The sequence below is a fragment of the Physella acuta genome, unplaced genomic scaffold (genome assembly GCF_028476545.2).
Source record: "Physella acuta isolate Inbredline_101_S28 unplaced genomic scaffold, ASM2847654v3 ptg000325l, whole genome shotgun sequence".
NCBI classification, from domain to species: Eukaryota; Metazoa; Mollusca; class Gastropoda; family Physidae; genus Physella; species Physella acuta.
Genome location: NW_026731844.1, coordinates 593,059 through 612,504, shown reverse-complemented (window position 1 = coordinate 612,504; position 19,446 = coordinate 593,059). Strand labels below are relative to the sequence as shown.

At 31.3% G+C, this 19,446-nt stretch overlaps 3 protein-coding genes across 3 annotated transcripts; 1 reads left to right on the top strand and 2 right to left on the bottom strand.

Annotated features, from left to right (window-relative positions):
• Window positions 1-131: 131 nt before the first annotated feature.
• LOC131940668 (spindle and kinetochore-associated protein 1) lies at window positions 132-4,516 on the bottom strand. Its single transcript, XM_059299393.1, has 6 exons — window positions 4,457-4,516; window positions 1,602-1,828; window positions 1,166-1,245; window positions 831-977; window positions 550-719; window positions 132-280 (listed from the first exon to the last, which is right to left on the bottom strand). The coding sequence occupies exons 2-6, from the start codon at window positions 1,818-1,820 to the stop codon at window positions 132-134; spliced, it is 765 nt and encodes a 254-aa protein (XP_059155376.1). The 5' UTR covers window positions 1,821-1,828; window positions 4,457-4,516.
• A 1,601-nt stretch (window positions 4,517-6,117) lies between these two features.
• Window positions 6,118-12,265, top strand: LOC131940666 (cilia- and flagella-associated protein 53). The gene is made up of 7 exons (XM_059299392.1): window positions 6,118-6,371; window positions 8,240-8,469; window positions 8,651-8,824; window positions 9,364-9,667; window positions 10,071-10,289; window positions 10,604-10,820; window positions 11,033-12,265. Exons 1-7 carry the CDS (start codon window positions 6,303-6,305, stop codon window positions 11,359-11,361), a joined length of 1,542 nt encoding a protein of 513 aa, XP_059155375.1. The 5' UTR covers window positions 6,118-6,302; the 3' UTR covers window positions 11,362-12,265.
• Window positions 12,266-13,309: 1,044 nt separating this feature from the next.
• LOC131940677 (sperm-associated antigen 6) lies at window positions 13,310-18,469 on the bottom strand. The gene is made up of 9 exons (XM_059299407.1): window positions 18,265-18,469; window positions 17,008-17,270; window positions 16,510-16,693; window positions 16,215-16,420; window positions 15,835-16,008; window positions 15,390-15,542; window positions 15,059-15,250; window positions 14,669-14,931; window positions 13,310-14,453 (listed from the first exon to the last, which is right to left on the bottom strand). Exons 1-9 carry the CDS (start codon window positions 18,284-18,286, stop codon window positions 14,384-14,386), a joined length of 1,527 nt encoding a protein of 508 aa, XP_059155390.1. The 5' UTR covers window positions 18,287-18,469; the 3' UTR covers window positions 13,310-14,383.
• Window positions 18,470-19,446: the final 977 nt, after the last annotated feature.

Here is a 19,446-nt window from a genome sequence, read left to right as displayed (position 1 = left end):
CATTTTTTTCTTGCCACTGTTAAAGATAATATTACATTTATATATAAATTAAAAAAACTTGTGATATATATTGTGTTTATTATATTATTTAAACAAAAATCAAATCAAGTGCGATCCACATAATTTATTTATCAATAAAGAGCGTATCTAACTAAATTTCCACCTCTAATTTCATGTAATAGTCCACAGTGTCGAAGAATGGTTAAAATATTTCTTGTGCTTGTGTCAAGCTTAAGGTTGGTCAGCTCTGTAATATCTTTCTCAACAATAAAGCATATTCCTAAATTGGAGTGAATAAATTAATGAATATAGTTAGTTTTTATTTCAAATTAAATGGCATTGTAACCAGACATGAAAAAACTAGTAGCAGATGACCTCCATTGTTAAAACTGTTAGCAGTTTACATTTACTGGAATTTTTTTTTAGAGTAGTGTTGATGGGATAGATGAAGTAAAGATTGAGAACTAATGGATTTAAAAAAATTCAAAATGAAGAAATATAGAGTTCAATAAGTAAAGAAAAATTGAAATATCCATGTACTGAACAAACCTTTAGTGTTATCATTCTCCTGGAGCTTGTATGTTTCATAGCGTTTCCTATTTGCATCATTTAAGGTACTTTTTTTCTGTTTCATTAGTTTGTACTTGTCTTTAAAAGCATTATCAAGTTGCTCAATCACCACATTCACTTTATCATAAGTCATTCTTCCCTTCATGTACCTGAAAATAGAAAATGCATAAAAGAATAATATAAACATTTATGCTTTGAATTAAAATATATTTTATTATAAAATTTAAATTTAATGTTGTTTTTTTTTTAAATTTACTTACTTGGGAACTGTTTCAAACTGAGCAACAGTGAGGTAATGGAGATAACTACAACCATTGTTTACAACAGCTGACTCCATCTTGCAAGTATTTGCGGAACTATTTTGGTTATTTGCATTTGACTTCAATGCAGGAACTTCAGTTTGTTTTCTGAAAGCATAAAAAAAATGTAAAAATAACTTTTAGACAAATAATAATAATTTGGTATTTCCATTGAGAGAAGGTATTTCTGTAAGCTATTTCGGCTTAGAAGCAAAAGAAAAATTGTAGATCTAAATGGAAGTTTTAATTTTAAGATATAAAAACAAATTATCCTACTTAAATAGTTAAATACATACTTGTTAGGTAACTTGGAGGGAATATTGTCAAGTGCATATTGAAGATGTCCAATAAAATTTTGTGTTTGAATCTTTACATCCTAGATATACCAATATTAATAAATGATTTTTAGATTATAATTACAAGAAAGCTTAGCAAAATCTGTTGATTGAATTTTCTTTTTATCCAGTGAATTCATCATTTTGATTTCTTTTATGAGCTATTTCAACTTAATATATAAAAATTCAAACCTGTGAACTTTTTGAATCAAATTTGAATAAGATATATGATTACTATTTCTTAGGTTAGTTGCTTAACATTTTTATTGATAGTCAAATACTAATACCACTTCTGCTATTTATTACTATCAGCTATACATTTCTGAAAATAAACTTGAATTCAAAGCTAAATCTGGTTTTTATAAATGCTTTAGTATGGTACTAAAAAAAAATTTACTTCCAAAGATTGCAAATGTTTTCTTGCATCGTTCACATTCCTTTGCAAGCTTCTTAACTCTGATTTCATAGAATCAATCAACAAATCAAGACTAGTGGCTGCTTTTGTGTAGTTACTATCAGTTGATCCATTAGACAACATTAAAGAATGTTTTAAGACTGCAATCTGTGCTTGGAAATGTCTGACTAAATCTTCCATTGTCAAGGTGCTTACATTCATTTTTTAATCTGAAATGCAATATCAGTTCAATTACTATTTGATTTATTGGGCCCTAATAATTTAAAAGGCCTAAATGTTATTTAATTGTAGAGGACAAAAAAATAAATAATTAAATGCTTGATACTAATTAAGAACTTTTGTCACTAAAGGATAACATACACCTAAATCTAGCTACAAGGGATTCTGACTTTTGTAGAAGAATCTATATTACTAATACAAAGTGACTGAACACAAAAAGCTACCCCCCCCCCCCCCCCCACCCTCTCAGGGGACGGAGTGGTCTAGCAGTAGAGAGCTGGACTGCTAACCAGTAAGTCATCGAGTTTAAATCCAGGTTCAAGTCAGTAGATTGTCCCTGAGTCCACCCAACTCTGATGGGTACCTAACTCATGGAAAGTAAAGGCGGTTGGGCATAGTGCTGACCACACTATCTCCTCATATGCCAAGGTCACAGAAACATCACTTGCCCTATAGGCTGTAAGTTTTGAAAGGGAACTTTACTTTTTTACCCCCCCCCCCCCCCCCCATCAGCGCTATCTGGCAGGGAAAGATACAAAATGCAATGACCCTAATAGCTGCGCAATGGGCTCAAATACTATTAATAGCTGGGCAATGGACTCAATTTATTCTTTTATAGCTGCACTAATGGATCAAATTACTTTTAGCTTTATTCTCCTGACAAAACTATCAGTAACGTGACTAATTAGTAATCATATACGAAAAAAACAACATGGCAAATGAAGGTCTGAATCTTAAAAAATTCATTAAAAATGTATTAGTAAAATTAAATCACAATTTCTTTATAAAATAAGAACCACAAGCCACAAGTGGTTTATTTAACTGATTTCGTATAATTTTTTGTGTGCAGGCAAGTGTTTATATATAAAAATTAAGTTGATTTCGAGCATATATTCAAATATAGGCCAATTGTTTTAAAATTATTTTTTTATAGGCGAAAATAAAAGAAAATGAAAAGTAGATTTTTAAAATGTGGTTGCTTTTTTTCATGTATTAGAAATTAATCTAGATCTAGATTAGGTTAGTAGCGGTTAGTAGTTAGATCTAAATGTCCTAATCTAAATCTATTTAGATCTAGCATACTAGATCTAGTATAGTATTTAAATCTAGTAGGCTATTTTAACTATTTTTATCTAGAATTAAATCTAGATCTAGCGTATTTTTTTTTAGCGTATCCATTTTAGCGTATTTTATTCCCCGCTTCACGTTCACCTCCAGTTGAGCGTATTTTATTATAAAGTTTATATAAACACAACCGAAACACACAAAAACGTTAGGAAAACATTGGGCTTATTTCTTTATGAAGTTTTGATTTAGTTTTGATAATTTACTTTTGTCAAAACTTGAGAAAAATCCAAATTTGGAATATTGAATGCTATACTATATACTACTATATAATATAGAAATCTAAGTATAGTATAAGTATAAATAAACTTTTATAAACTCGCGATGATCCCAAAACTGAGGCCAACAACATTTCAAATATCAAATTGACAATGAAATAGCTATATTGCTATATTATTGCCCTCGAACATGTGTAGTGTAAAGAAAGTGTAAGGATTTTTCTCCCGCTGACGATCACACGCTATTTAATTCATAAATGGACACCAGCGAGAAAAGTCTCAAAGGTATTTGAGAGGTGTATAAATTCATTTAAAAATCATGCACAGCGTAGTTACAATTAATATGGTTATAAAATCCTGCCTGTCTGGTTTTTTTCGGACTTTACTAACGATTGGATGTATTTGATGTTTATAATATTTTCGGCAACTAAATAAAAATTTAAAAAAAAAGCAAAAACAATTTGGTTTTCACGTGTAATGGCGACATAAACAATGGCATCCTGCTATTGGATAGGCCGCCATAGATTTTATTGTACACATTGTAAGCTAAAAATAGAAAACTAGGTCATGGGGTTTTAAATTTGCATTGTTATTTAAAAACTTGATCTGCAAAGTTTTGTAAACAAAATAACTATGTAGTGGGGCCTGACCGACCTAAAAGGAGATTGTTTATATTATTGTTTTGAGTTTATATTTAACTCAATGCAACAAGCCCGCCGGTTGGTTGAGGCCACGACCGGGGGACGTTCTGACCGGGATTCAAAGGGACAACTCAAAATATCATCCAAAATTTCTAAATTAATTTTAGGCTTAAGTTTTTATTTTTATTTTTTTTTTTACGTTCTAAATCTAAAAAGCATGTTTTTATTCCAAGCCAACAACATTATGTAAGGAATCTCGTCAACTCGCTCGCCTCCATTGGAACTGTCCTAATGCTTTTTTTTTTTTTACCTTTTCTAATTAAAAGTCACATTCATATAAAAAATGAATAAATCTAGATCTCTAACTAGATTCTAATCCTAGTGTCTAGAGATCTAGAGTCTAGTGACTAGATCTAGTACTTTAGTTCTAGTTAGTAGTGTTTTCCTACCGACCGTCGTTTTTATTTTTTGTGTTTCGGTTGTGGTTGTGTTTAACTTTAATAATAAAATACGCTCAACCGGAGGTGAACGTGAAGCGGCGAATAAAATACGCTAAAACGGAGTTTTAACGTAAATAATTATTAATAATTAGCTAGGGTCTTGATTAATACTTTAATTACTAAATTAGGCCTACTTTGAACTTTTGTTTACACCTGGAGATCTCTAGACCTGCAGTTCTTTGTTTTTAAATAACCCGCTTCCAAGGGAAACTATTCCTACTCAAAGTCGAATCCCGGATAATCGAACATGCAAAATTATTTTTTCACAGCCTGGAGTGCTGAAACTTAATTTGTCTTAAGTGAATAAAATATTTTAGAAAATAATATATTGCTTTCGATTTTGCCAAAACTTTTTAGATCTCGATCTCTATAGGATTGTTTTCTTTTAGACTTTTTCCCGTCCAAGCCCTAAAATGTTTTCTTAACATCCAGTGTTTCTTCCAGACTTTTTTCTCCGGGGGGGGCACTTGAAATTTTCGGGGGGGCGGTAGACTTTCTTCGGGGGGGCGGACACTGTTAAAAGTATATATTTTCTATATAAATTATATAAATTTCATCTCGTTCGGGGGGGCGGTAAAAAAATTTCGGGGGGGCTTCGCCCCCCCGAAGAGATGCCTGGAAGAAACTCTGTTAACATCTATTACCTTAAGGGTCATCCATAAAATGACGATTACACGTGTAATATTAAAAGATGTAAAATTGATGTAGCCAACGAATCCAGAAGGGTTAACACGTAGCCTAAATCAGAGAAGAAAAGCCGTTAAAAAATAGGGTTCTTGATTTAGATTTAGAATCTAGTAAAATAAAAACGAGCATGCGTATCAATCATACACATATCGAGTTTTCAGCGTTATGGGAGTGCACACAGTTTAAATTTCAACTTCTATGCTTAGTGGCGTCGCTTATTGGTCGGGTGTCACCCGGTTCGGCACTTCATGGTGTCACCCCCCCCCCAAGAAACAAAGTATATATATATATATATATATATATATATATATATATATATATATATATATATGGGTGTGTGTGTTGGCCTACATAGGCCTATAATTTAAATATATTCTACATGTGTGTATAAGCTTTAATCTCTGCAGACATAATAGTTACTTATAGTTATTTATAGTCTGTTAATGTATAGTTAATAGCATTGTTTTCTCTAAAGTTAAACCGCTTACGTCATGGTGTAATAATTTTCGATTTGTACTTAAAAGAGTATTTAACTTTAACTGTAATTAATCATTAATGGAACAGGTAAAAAGCATTTTTCTTCAGCACATTTTGCAATTTTTTGCCATGGTGTCATCCCCCTAAATTGTGTCACCCGGTGCGGTCCGCATCCCCGCCCCGCCTCGCATCTATCTATGCTTTTCCTCGCTGTTGGCGAATTTGCCACACTCATCCCCTACCTCACACCCACACATCGTTTAGCGCCGCGCCTATCTCTAGGCCTATTTACCAGCGTAGGAAAATATTTACATTCGTTGGGGGACGTAATGAGGCCAGGTTAATTATGCCAAAAGTATTAATTGGGTTGTTTCCCGTTTTTGAGGAAAGAAACGAAATAGGTTACCTAGGTTAAAAAATCGCTAGACTGAAAATTTTAAGTAATCAAGTGAAATATTACACATTGATCAATTTTAATAACTTTTCACAAAAAATACTTTTGAAATGCTAGCATTCATTCACTTTTACTTTTAAAAATAACTCTCAGAAGTTTAATTTTGTTCCGTACTACTTACTAGACTTGAAAATTGAAATTTTTTATATCTTTTTATTTGTTTTCTCGCAAAGTCTCACCATGTAACGTTTGTACTACTTCCTTAGTTACAAAGAAAATAAACTGTGCATTGAATTTGCACTTATTAAAGGGACCATCAACCATGATTTGTTATAAGTTTTAAGAACCCAAAGCTTTAAATTAGCATAAATAAATAATAATCAAAAGATTTAAAGGAAAATTTATCTAGAAAGACTTTCAATATGATGGTATCACAAAGAATCCCTCGTACAAGGGAGTACAGAGGGATCCAACCAAACTCAGTTGCAATCGTGAGTATTGAAAAAAATAGATTAGTATTGTAGTATAGAATAAAAAATAATGAATATCAATATTGAATAATATAGATAGATCTATTTAGTATTATATAGTATATATTTTAATATATAAAGTAAAAGTAGATCTAATATAAAGATAAACTATTACTATAGTAGAGTATACACTATAAACTATTATGTGTATGTGAAAACTTTAATTTTAAACTGGTTTTTTTTTTGTTACCATCATAAACTAAGTATAAAGTATAAAAGTAAAGTATTAAAGTTAAAATATAAACTAAACTATAGGCCTAACTTCAAAGTATGGGGGCCTAATAAATAAAGTATTTACTAGATCTATATTATTTATTAAATATTTGGACAACCCATTCCAGGGTGTTGAAGTCTGACAACAATTCAAAGCATTTAGGCTAATTTAAATAAATAAAGGGTTTTGGTTTAGACATGGTTAATTTTGTTATTAGCAAGTCATATTCATATTTCATTCAAAGTTAACCAAACTTACTTATTTCAATCAGGCTACTAATGACATCTACTTTATCCTACTGGTTCGACTGTTGAAATAAAATGGGGATTATAATATTAATATTTTGATAATTTTTGCTGTTACTATTAATACAGCTGAGCATGATAATCTGCTCCCCCATTCTTGCTTACTACACTTTCTAGATGTGTTAAGCAATCCACCTCCAAAATAGCCATTTCATGTATCCTATTTGGGAGCACATTTGTTGTTAATTCTTACCAGTTTTATTTCCAGTTGATCTTTATGCCTGTCTTAAGCTTAGCTTGGACTGTGCATGCTGTTGTTGATATGAGAGAAGGCTGATGTCTTGTGTAAAATCTAGGTCCTTCAGCTGTTTTAGCAATGGTCTTTTGAATTCCAGCTTTTTGGTCTGAAGTTATTCTTCTCATAATCCAGTCAATGACTATCAGAAATATTGTAGGTGAAAGAAAACATGGAGCCTTGTGGTACTCCAGTTTTCACTGGGCTAGTTAGGTTGTTGTTGTGGATAATCTGGCAGCTGGAGTCTTCATATAGCTGTTGGATAATGTTGATGAATTTCAGAGGGATCCCATAGTGGCTCATTAAAATGACATCTCTGTCCACACTATCAAATGCCTTCTCAGAATTGACAAAAGTCATATAGAGAAGCAATTTCCAATCAACTGTTTAATAGAAAGTTTATTACATATATTTTAAAAAAAATCTCTTCTAAATTTTATAATTCATAATTTTAATATTAAAAAAAATTACTAAGAAGACAAAATGTATAAAGCATGTTTTTTTCCATGTTAACCATAGATAGTGATCTGGTTCATTTTAGGTAACCTGGTTGATGCCTATAGACAATCCTTATTTTATATATCAATAATTATTATTATAATTTAGATAAGTAGGTAATATTTGAAAATAAAAGACAAGATAGTTGCATTTTTTGGTCACAGGAATCAATGAATCATCCAATTTACCCCAGAAGGGAAGGGTTATTGGAGCATTACAGGTTACCTTCTTGAAATTCTTTTTGTCCTCCACTGCTTTGAATTGTTCTGTAACAAGTTTTCCATTCCTTGATGTCCTTCATCAAATTTTGTCTTTGTCTCCCTCGCCTTCCCCTACCCGGCACTATGCCTGGCATAATTGTTTTTGATATGTTATTTAATCAAGGCACGTGTCCATACAATCTGAGTTTCTTTGTCTTGTAAATACTCAGAGCTTCTCATAAGGCTTAATCACATTGGTGATTCTTTCACAAACCTTTTTATTTCCAAAGAATAATATCTGAGTACAATATTTGAATTATGTAATTAGTAGTTTCCTTACTTTGGAAGATAATTTGTATAATATGTTTATCTTGTAGAGAGCCAAACAGCCTCTAAAAGTGTCTCCAGACTGGCAAATAAGAAAGAACAATGAAATTGCAGCTCAGTTTATCGACAAGGAAAAGCAAGTTAAAGAGGAAAGAGCTAAAAGTCTCCGAACAGACTTTGAAACCTTAGGAGAAAGACGGTTGTTGTATCTTAATATAAAAAATAGGATAAAGAATCTTAGTGAAGCTACTGAGTACAATTTGGAATGTAGGAGAGATAGGTACTTTTTATTTTTTTATTTTTAAGGTATTATTTAATATATATAATTGAAAAATAATTATTATATTCATAAAATGTAAACAGATTTATGTTTAAGTTTGGATGAGAAAGTCTTGATTCCATTTTAATGTTTATCAGAATTGTGCTTTAATGTCTTGTATATATATATATATATATTTAAGATTACGAACACTTCTGGCTTCTGAGGAAGAATGTTATCTTAAAGAAATTGAAGATAAACAAGAAACAGTGCTGGAAAGACAAGCAAAGATGAGAGAAAGAGCTAAATTTCTTAAGGATAAAAGAGAATCTGAACGTCTTGCATTAGTTCAAGAAAAATATGACCAACAGTTCAGGTATCATTACAAATTCTTAAAACTTTGTTTTGTAGAAATGTGGCAACTTAAATCATAATAGAAGTGTTTTTAACAGTTAGTGTTGAGACAATGTTTATTGTTAACCAGGGGCAGATGTTACTACTTTTGACATTTTCTATCTCATTAAGGATTTATGACTAAGCTGATCTCCTAAATTTTTTCCTAATTAGTCATTTAATAATGGCTACCTTTAGTTTGCATTATTAAACAGAAAAAAGTTCCCATTTCATGTTAAAAAAGCTATGGATCTTAGATGAGGTTGAGTAGGTGTATTAAGTTGATATTTTTAAGCTGGTTGATGTCTTACTTCCATTGACAAGCTTTTGTAAATTTTAGTTTGTTTTATAAAAAAAAATTATTGTAACTATTTAAATATCTTCAAGTAATCTGATCTAAAGCTCTGTTCAATAATTCACTGCATGACTCATAACCAAAATTGATTGTATACATTTAAAAACAATTTCAGATGTATTGGCTGAATTTATAATACACTTCTAAAATGTTCATTTTCTGTACAGGTCACAATGTGAAGAGCTACGTTCAACTCTGAGCAAACGGCACCAAGATCAAGTATGTCTTGACCGTCTTGAACAACTGAGACAAAAGGAGGAAATTGCCCAAGAAGAGAAAGCCTTAGCAGATATGTATGATAAACTGTGGGAACAGGATATGTTAGAAAAAGCAGCCAGAGAGGAAAGAGAAGCAAAAGATCTTTTGGAAAGAAATCGTGGTGTGGTTGATGTACTAAAAAAACAGATGGCAGCATTAGAAGCTCAAAAAGAGGAAGCCAAACGTCTGAAAGAAGAAGAAGCACAACTTTTGGTACAAATTTAACTTCAGTTTTAAACTTTTAGCTTTGTTACAAATATTAAAGTTGTATACTGAACATATTTATGTAATTTTTAACCAATAAACACTCAACATTTGTTCACACTTATCCACACATATATATTAAACTACAAAGACCAATTTGTATAGGTCTAAACAATCGATTAGAAAGGAGAGACCAGAACTGTGAAATCAGAAACTACACACATTTTCAGTCCATGATTATCCTCATAATGTTGGTCATCCAGCAACTACAGAGCAAACAATATATTAAATATGCTTTGAGTGAGCTAGAAAATATGATTGGCTTATGACTTGGATCATTTTAATCCTATCCACCTAACTATTCAGTGATAACTCTTTGAAAATAAAAAAATGTATGTTTTTTAATGTACAGAAAGAACAAAAGGCTATATGGAAGATGGAGGATGAAATAGCTCACCAAGAGAAAGTCCGCAAACAACAAGAAATGAGAGATATGCTTGAACATTCACGAGCATTTAAAGCTAGAAAGAAGGCTAAAGAGGAGCAAGAACAAATGGCTTTTGACTTGAAAATGCTTGAACAACTGCTTGAAGAATCTCGCAATGAAGTCATAGAAACAACACAAAGAAAGGTGAGCCATACATTCATTGTAGTTGCTAATACACATTTTAAAAATAAATATTACATTGTGTTATAAAAAATTAAATAATAGTGAAATAATAGTACATTTGAAGTTTTATTCATTTTGACACAGCGATTCTTACATAAATGCTAACAATTGTATATAGTAGTAATGGAAACATTTTTAAAATGTGCACATGATGAAATCCAACCTAATATTTTGAATTTATTTTAATTAACACCCACTATTAATTTTGTTTTTAATATCAGTGTTGAAATTATTAGTAGTTGTTTAGTAATTTTGTTTATACTTTAAATGATTAGAGAGAGCTAAGAGAAGAGGACCGACGGTTTAGAGAATATCTACGACAGCTAATGGAAGAAGAAAAGGCAAGAGAAAAAGAACTTGAAAAAATGATTCAACATGAGATTGAGGCAGCATGGGACAAACGAATTGAGCAGTGGCGCAAAGAAAGACAAGCAAGAAAACTACTGTTGGATGATGTAATGGCTGGCAGGGCTAGGCAAATACAAGAAAGATGTAAGATTTTTTAGATTGCTTTTATATAAAATGTGTTCTACATTATCATCTGCACAAAAATTAACAAATATAAACTTTGTATGTGTTCTATTTGTTAAAATTGCAAATAGTGTTCTTTTTATGATTTCTTACATTATTGTGGATTTTTTAGCTTACATAATGAATTTTTAACTTTCTTAACTCAGTTTACATTGAAACAATAACTTTTGCAGTACTTGAAAATGAGCGTCAGCAAAAAGAAGCTGCACGTGACAGAGAGGAATTGCAGCGCCGCATTGCAGAAAATCAGAAATTTGAAGCAGAGCAAGCAGCAAAACGTTGGCAGGCTAACGTAAATTACCAGAATGACCTTGTTCACCAAATGGCTTACAATACTAAACTTCGAGAGGAAGGACGAGCTCAAGAGATTGATGAATATATGAAAGCACAACAGACTGAGATTGAATTTCAGTCTCGTATAAAACAGGTTCTTGATAATCCAATTCATGACAAACTACATCCCATGAGGAAAGCAATGCTACACAATTTGAATCTCTCTTAAAGAAATTAACATAATTGTTAAATACAACAACTTTGGATATGCTTCATTGTTAGTTGTTTTAATTTAGATGAAATTTTAAATTCACAAAGTAATTTAATTAGTATGATAACTAAACATGAAATGTTTTCTATAAATGTTCTATTGTTTACTTGTGTTCAACTGCTGTGTACTTATTAAGACATTTCACTAAACACACCTACAGTTATGTTTTATAGATGAGTGCAGTTGTTTCTCAAAGTGATATAATAATACTGCATACATTTTCAGTATTAAAAATTGTTACCAGTGAAAATGGTAACTATACAAAAATGTACTAAAAAATTTTTTTACCTTTCAGCTATTAACTGTTTTCTAAAAATATATTTTTTATTACATGACACTTGTCATACACACTAAGATTGAAAAAATGGTTCAAGTAGACTTAAAGGATTCAATTTTACTTTATATTTACACAACATATTAATTTACTATTTTTTAGTCACTTTTGTAAGAGAAAATATTTTTAGATAACTAGTTTACAATGCTGCTGTATGCAATGATACTTGTAGACATTTATCAATATTTTGGTGTCTGAATTTTTTTATAAAAACTTTTTAAAATTTATTTTGAGTAAAGATAAATTTATTTTTTAGCATCAGCTATTTGTTGTTAATGAATTCAAAATTAAAAGGAAAATGATTGTTTATCTTACAGATTTGTACATTTGTTACACTTTTTCAATTTTTCATTCATTAATACTTTGCAGATGTTTTTTCTAAATTTTGTAATGAACCTGTCAGTGTCACTGGCGTGATGTAAGACCCAAAATTTTAATCTTGGTTTAAAATTACCAGAGAATGTTAATGCATTATCTAATGATTCTGTAAAAGCCAATTTTGGTTGACGATTAAATGCATATAGCAGTTTTTTAGAGACCTATAGTGTTATTTTGTGCCCAAACTAAGGTCAAATTATTTTATTGGAATGTTCAATGAAAACAGCTGTTTTGTGGCTTTTATGAATGATATTATAGCTCAGGATTTAAGAGAAAGGGGATCATATGTTTGCATGTTGCTAAGGTTCTATCGGGATGAAAGAAATCATTAAAAAATAATCAAATACAATAATTATTTAAAAAATAAACAACTAAAACTGTTTAAAACGTCAGTGTAGTGGGTATTTTTGTTTGTTTCAATGTGCTTTTCTACAGTTTGATTGATTAAACCACAAAGTATTTTATGCTTTCTTGAAATGATTTTCAAACAGGGGATAAATACTAAAAAAAAACTAACTTGAACCTGTTTTTAATAAGTGTTAAGAAAAATCGGTGAATGACTCCAGAAAATTAGAAAATTAAACCCAACTCAAGCAGAAGCAATAGCTCAAAGAACATCAAAACTGGACACATTTTTTAAAAATTGTGTCATCTGCCAACAGGTACTAGAAGTTATGTAAAAAACCTCTTTTACTATACTATCACTGAAAATATAAAAATCAGTAAATGCATTATTTAATTGCAACATCTTCCCCAACAATTTAAATTGTATGAGTGTAAGAAAGGGGCCGGAAAATGAGGGACTTTACCCTGGTATCTTGTTACTAGTGTTCCAATACTTTATATAATGACAATGAAATAAGATTAGTATGTCTGCTATGTTTAGGAGTTGCATGATCTAGTGATTGAACATGCACTTGTCTAGCTTGAAGTCAAAGCTCATTACCTGGGCATGAGAGTATATTTGTAACTGAATACCACCATAACATCCAATTCATGTGATGTGATATAGTAGGGGAAATGATAGCCTGGTTGACACAAATAGGACCATATCCTGCTGCTCTATGCTTGGTTTAAATATAACTCAAGCGTGTGTTTGTTTGTAAGATTTTCTTGTAATACAAATTAATTTACTCTAAGAACCAAAGTTTTTAGTTTATAATAAAATTATAAAGACAAAACAAAAGCAAAATGTGAGCTATACATAATTCTTTATTTATTATCCTATATCTAATTATTTGTCTTAAAAATTAGTTTAAAAGTAAAGAAAACAGTTTAGAAAATATTCTTTAATTTTGAACACAATATTTTTCAAAATTCCACATAAAGTGTAGTGAAATAATTATAGTTTTGGCAAAAATTTTAGCAGATTAACAAAATAGAAACTTTGAAAAAAACAAGCAGGATTTCAAATCAGTAACTTTGCTCATTTATTTTTGGAAGCCAAATGTCAAATCTAAAAATTATGTCACTCCACTTTAGAAATATGTCAAAAAGTTGAAATCATTCTTAATCTCAGAAGCCTGAAGAATTACAATCAATCAGATGCCATGTTGAAAAAAAGTCACCACTGTAATGTAATGTTTTACCTTACTTCTAGTTATAAAAAAAAATGTCATAACCAAAACGCATTTAAAACATATATTTAAAATCCAGGATAAATTTATTTGGCACTGACACTATCATACACTTTAGATATGTGCCAAAGGAATTTATAAAGAAATACGTAGGTAAAAGTAAAGTTTCCAATTTTAAAAGTGTATATTTTAACAACAATCAGTCTATATATACTTTTAGAACATAAGATTTATATTTGGTTTAACAAAATCATACACCAAGGCTTTGTAGTTCTAATATGATAAGTACACATTCTTTTTACAAATTATTATTCTTAATAGAAATTATTCTGCTTGTTTTTTTATTATTCATTAGCACATCATCTTTTAAATATGTAATGCTAATGACTACAACAAAAGCGCTTAACATGCATATAAATTATTACACACAAGATGTTACAGCATCTTAAAAACAATTTAAGTTCAATTATAAATTAATAATTAGAACAATTTCAAATAAAAAATGTATGTATATAAATTTGATAGTTTAAAAGTTTGGTATGTTATCTGTGTAAAAAGGTTAGTCTTATAAAAAGTAATTTTTTAACCTAATTTTTAAAAATATTTCATTAACTGTACAACATTTGTATTTGAAACCTCAAAGGCTTTGACAATATGAGAATTTTTAAATAGAGAAACAATAGAGGGTAGATCAAACTTTTGGAGGAGCATATTGGTCCACTCTTTCAAGCAAATGGTCGGAGTATCCAGGGGAGTAATATCTGTAAAAACAAAAAATTGGTAAATTATGGCATTTATCACTTATAGACGTCTCTATTCAACTTTTATACAATTTAAAAACATCATCTTCTAGATTACCATATTTAAAAAAAAACAACTATGAAAACGCTTCATTGAAAATTTAACTCTTATTAAAATGAAAAGTAGCAACAAAGTAGGAAATTTATTAAAATGTATTTGATGAAAATCTGCTTACTTGACAATTTCTTCTGGATAACAATTGTTTATTGTGTTGATATACTCTGCCAGTGAGGATCCAGGTTCTGCTTTGATTTCCTGGACTTTCTTTAGGCCGCCACTAGTCACAAAAAGTCTTCGAGCTTTGGAGTCATGAGGCAAGACTTTACTGAACTGTCCAACTACATGTTTGAGGATATTTGGAGGGGCGTCATGCAGAAGGGGCTCCAGAGCTGGAAGATGGACACACTTTTGAAGAATGTTTTTCAATGCTTTCTTGCTCTGAAAAATACAATTTTAAATCAATTCTCTAGTTAAACTCTTCTGACAATTGATTTATGTATGTAAAATTTTAATTAGTTAAAACAAATGATGTTAAGTTGATCTGTTATCAAGAAATCATTCTCACTTTGGTCTGCAAATCTTCAGAAGCATCTGTTCTCAGGAAACATTGCAGCAATTTAGGCAGTACATTAGCCACTGCAACTGCCTTTGAATGTTCTGGGGTGTGACGTCCTATCTGCCCTAATGCCCAAGCAGCTGCTGCCTGTATGTGATCTTCTTTCTCTTCTGACAGTGCAATAGCAAGTTGAACAACACCCTTAAACAAAGCATATTTAAGAAACATAACAACCACAATATAACAGATGTTTCTAGTCACATTCAGTTATTTATTAGCAGTATCACCATCAGTCATGCTTTAAATTAAGACAATAAAAAAATTATTAACTGTAACTTACTTTAGAAACAATCACAGCCATGGCTAAATTCTCAGTGTGAGCTGCAACATAGCCAAGCATCATTATACCAGGTAGTCTCACATTACTCTTAGAGTCTCCCACATAGTCCACAACAGCGGCCACACCACCAGCATTCACAATCAGCTGGGAGAGCTGGACATTATTTTTAAAAAAATCAATGATGTACTTCATAATGTACTTACAATATTTTACAATTTTGTTCAAATTGTAGTTTTTGTGACATAAATTGCAATTACTTAGTTTCCTAAATGAAATCTTGTCTACTGCTTAAAATGTACTTACATATATAAAATGAGCATGGATATTATTTTCAAGAGATTTTAAATCATTTGAGTGAATAGGCTGAACTGATCCTTCTGAATGATATTATGAATTGGTTAAATTAATTTAGCTAATCCTTACATTGCATTACATCACATCTTACCTCAGGGGTATGTTTAGCAATTTCTCTTATGAGAGTTGCCACATTCTTCTTAACATATTCATCTTGGTCTTTCAAGCAGGTAAGAACTGCAGGGAATATTTCAGCTTCAACCACCATTTCCGCAAGGTCAACTGAGTGTTTTGCAATTTGGCTAAGAGCAGAAAAAACTTGTCTCTGTGGATAATAACATTGAAATACCATCCGCAAGCTTTCAAAATGCTTGTAAATATACACAGACAAATTCTCAATGTATCAAAACTTATATGATCCTTAAGATACTCTTAAGATTAAACCCATTTACCTTCCATACATGAAGCTTAGCTTCTTTTCTAAAATCATACCATATTTTAGTATGTGGTAATATGTGAAGCATAAATTACCTTAAGCTTTGCATCTGGGTTCAGTATCATTTGTGCTAAATGAGCAATGGCTCCAGCATCAACAACAGTCTGAGCGAGTTCTGGAGAGTGTTTACATATATCACTCAGAGCTGATGCGGCTATTCTTTTGAGTGACATCTCTGGTTCTTGAATACACAAAACAAGCAAAGGCACAGCTCCGGCATCAACTACGGCTTGAGCTAGTTCTGGAAATTATGTTTGTGAATTGGTCAGTCTGTTGGAAACAAAAAGCAAAACAAAAAAATTTTAACAGTCTTTTTTTTGTTCTACCAACCTGCATTGTGTCTTGCAATATACCCTAAAGCCCAGGCTGAAGATTCTTTTACTCCAGGATCAAATTCTTCAAGACAAATTACAAGGGCATCTAAGGCGCCACAATCAACAACGGACTGTGCAAGTTGTGGTGAATGTTTCGCAACTGCTCTCAGAACAAAGGCTGCTGCCTTTTTGTAAAATCGCTAAGAAAAAAAACAATTGTATTACATTGGTAATAGCTTTAATTTACTTATTACTATGTAACAATATTAGCATATAAAAGAGTTATTCATCTTTTTACATTTTTTATTAATGATATTATCATCAGTTACATTTTTTCAATACTAAAATATATACCCCATTAAAATAACTCTCTAAATTTGATATTTAAGCCTGATATAATCTGCTGAAACAATATGTTATCAATAAAAAATTTATATAATTAGTATATTTTCACAAGATTTATTTTGCAATCTATTATTCTTTGAAAAATACCATTAATCTGTATTAAACTTACATTTTGCTCAGCAAGTGAATACACAAGCTGGGGAAGAATATCTCCTCTTACTACTGCCTCTGCTAAATCATCATTGTAATTGGCAAGTCTTCCTAAAGCAAGAGCAGCTGTTTGTTGAATTGTGGGCACAACATCCAAAAGTAGAGGCCGCAACAGAGACATGACTCCTGCATTCTGAAGTGTTTCTATATTCTGTGGCCTTGATGCTAATTCTGCCACAGTCTGGACAAACTGTGTCCGAGACTTTTGGTACTGTTCAAAAACTGTGAAGTAAAGAAATAGTGAAAGATTTAATTGCAGTCTATTATTTTGTTAATATTTGCAGAATTTAGCTAGAATGATATATATAAATTGTATGTGTTGTTGAACTGAATAAAAATAATACAGAAAGTATATTTTTGTGTTGGCTTCCTCCTCTAACCCCAAAAAATTGTGTGCTGCATAAATATGAAAATGTTTCTAAGCAATGTTTTATATAAATACGCCAAATGAAAGATCTAAATAGTCAGAAATCTAAACCCGTAAGCACTGTAATGTGCATATAACTGCCTGATTATTTTTGGCAGTTGAAGTAAAGTCCATCTTTATTCTTTAAGCCCTTTTGTTATGAGTGAAGTTATCAGATCAATGCAAAACCAAATCCTGTGTGCCCAGTATCAGAAAGTAATGGCAGTTTTCGGGTCATGTTTTCACAGCAAACACTGTTGATACCGACAAGCCTACTATTATTACTTTATTTATTTTTAATATATTACTCTAGATTTGTAATTATGTGTAAAACTAAAGTGTTACTAAAGTGAATACACTATCCAGATCTAGGATATAATAATATTAGGCCTATATTCTATTTAATATAAAGTAGGCCTATAATTATAATACTGTAACTATAAATATTAGGCCAAGATCTATTATAATAGGCCTTAATTCATTATAATTGATTATAATTTAATTTAGATCAAGATCTAGGCCTTAAAAAACTTATCTCTAAACTCTATAAAAAATCAACTCTGAGAAAATGTGTAAAAAAAGTAAAGAAATAGGCCCTAATACTATACTCACTATCTATACACAATACACTATACTGAGTTAAGTATCTAAACTCCAACTATTGAATTGTATTTTTTTCTAACTAATCTTATTTTAAAAGTAAAGTATTAAAATAAAAGATTGCATATTAAGTATTTAAGTAAATAGCCTACAAAATAATCTTCAGGATGCACAAAAATATTATTACTGTGCGATATTTTTAATACCAACCTTGTAGTACTTGTCTACTCATGATGTAGATCTATATAACACCAATGTTTCTACAGTTTGTTTCAATGTTAGTGTTGTCTGCAAGACGCCAAGAAACAGGTTGCTAAGCAAAAATATCAACTGTCTGATAGGAACGGGCAAACTACAGTTCCGCACAATCGATTGGTACTAGATCTAGATCTAGATCTAATTTTTAAATTATTTTGTTAAAATTAAAATTATGAGCGTTTTAAATGTAATTAGAATTAATTAACTATAAAATCAGATAAATGTTTTTTAAAATCGTTTTTAACATTTCAAATCTATAGTTTATTTAATAATATTTAATTTTCGCCAGTAGACTAGCCTAAAATTATTAAATTAACTGAGCTCTGTATACATTGAATATTTGATCGATTTTTCTTACAATTCGCAAAAAAAAGTGTTTAGTAAACACGAAACAAAGACACAGAACATTAACCCCCCCCCTTCAAGAGTCATGACGTTTAATGGACGACCCCTGCACACACTAATATGCACATTAGCGTAACAGTCATTCATTCTTTTCTTGGCATACGGACATTGTTTCTGTAAGACATTTTTCTCCGGGGATAGGGGGGGGGGGCGGACACTTAACATTAGGGGGGAAGGGGGGGGGGGCGGATGGACGCCTTTCACATTATATATATATATATATATTTTTCATTTCTTCCTGGTAGGGGGGGGGAGGTGGCGTATGGGTTAGCGATAGATGTGCTTCTGGGCGCATGTCTGTAGTAAACAGAAACAAAGAAATTTGAAGAAGTGGAAAAGTAATGCCCTTTTTCAAACCCGATGCCTGGTGCGGCTTGCGCCAAGGACGCCATCTTTTCTAAAATGCTACAGTTATGCATAGACTGGATCTAAGTAGATACACAATTGTGTATAATTCAATACCCTGCTACGTGATTGGATTGGAGTTTCTTCCAGGCATCACTTTGGAGGGGCTCTGCCCCACCCCACCCTTCGAAAGAAGTCTACCCCCTCGATCCCCCCCCCCCCCCGAACAAAATGGAGTTTAAATAGAAAATATATACTTGTAACAGCGACCCCCCCCCCCACCCCCCGAAGAAAATAGTCTGGAAGAAACACTGGTATTTTACAAGCTTTTATTTAACTCACTTCCTCTGTCTGTCTAGATCGAAACGTCCGAACAAAATTGCA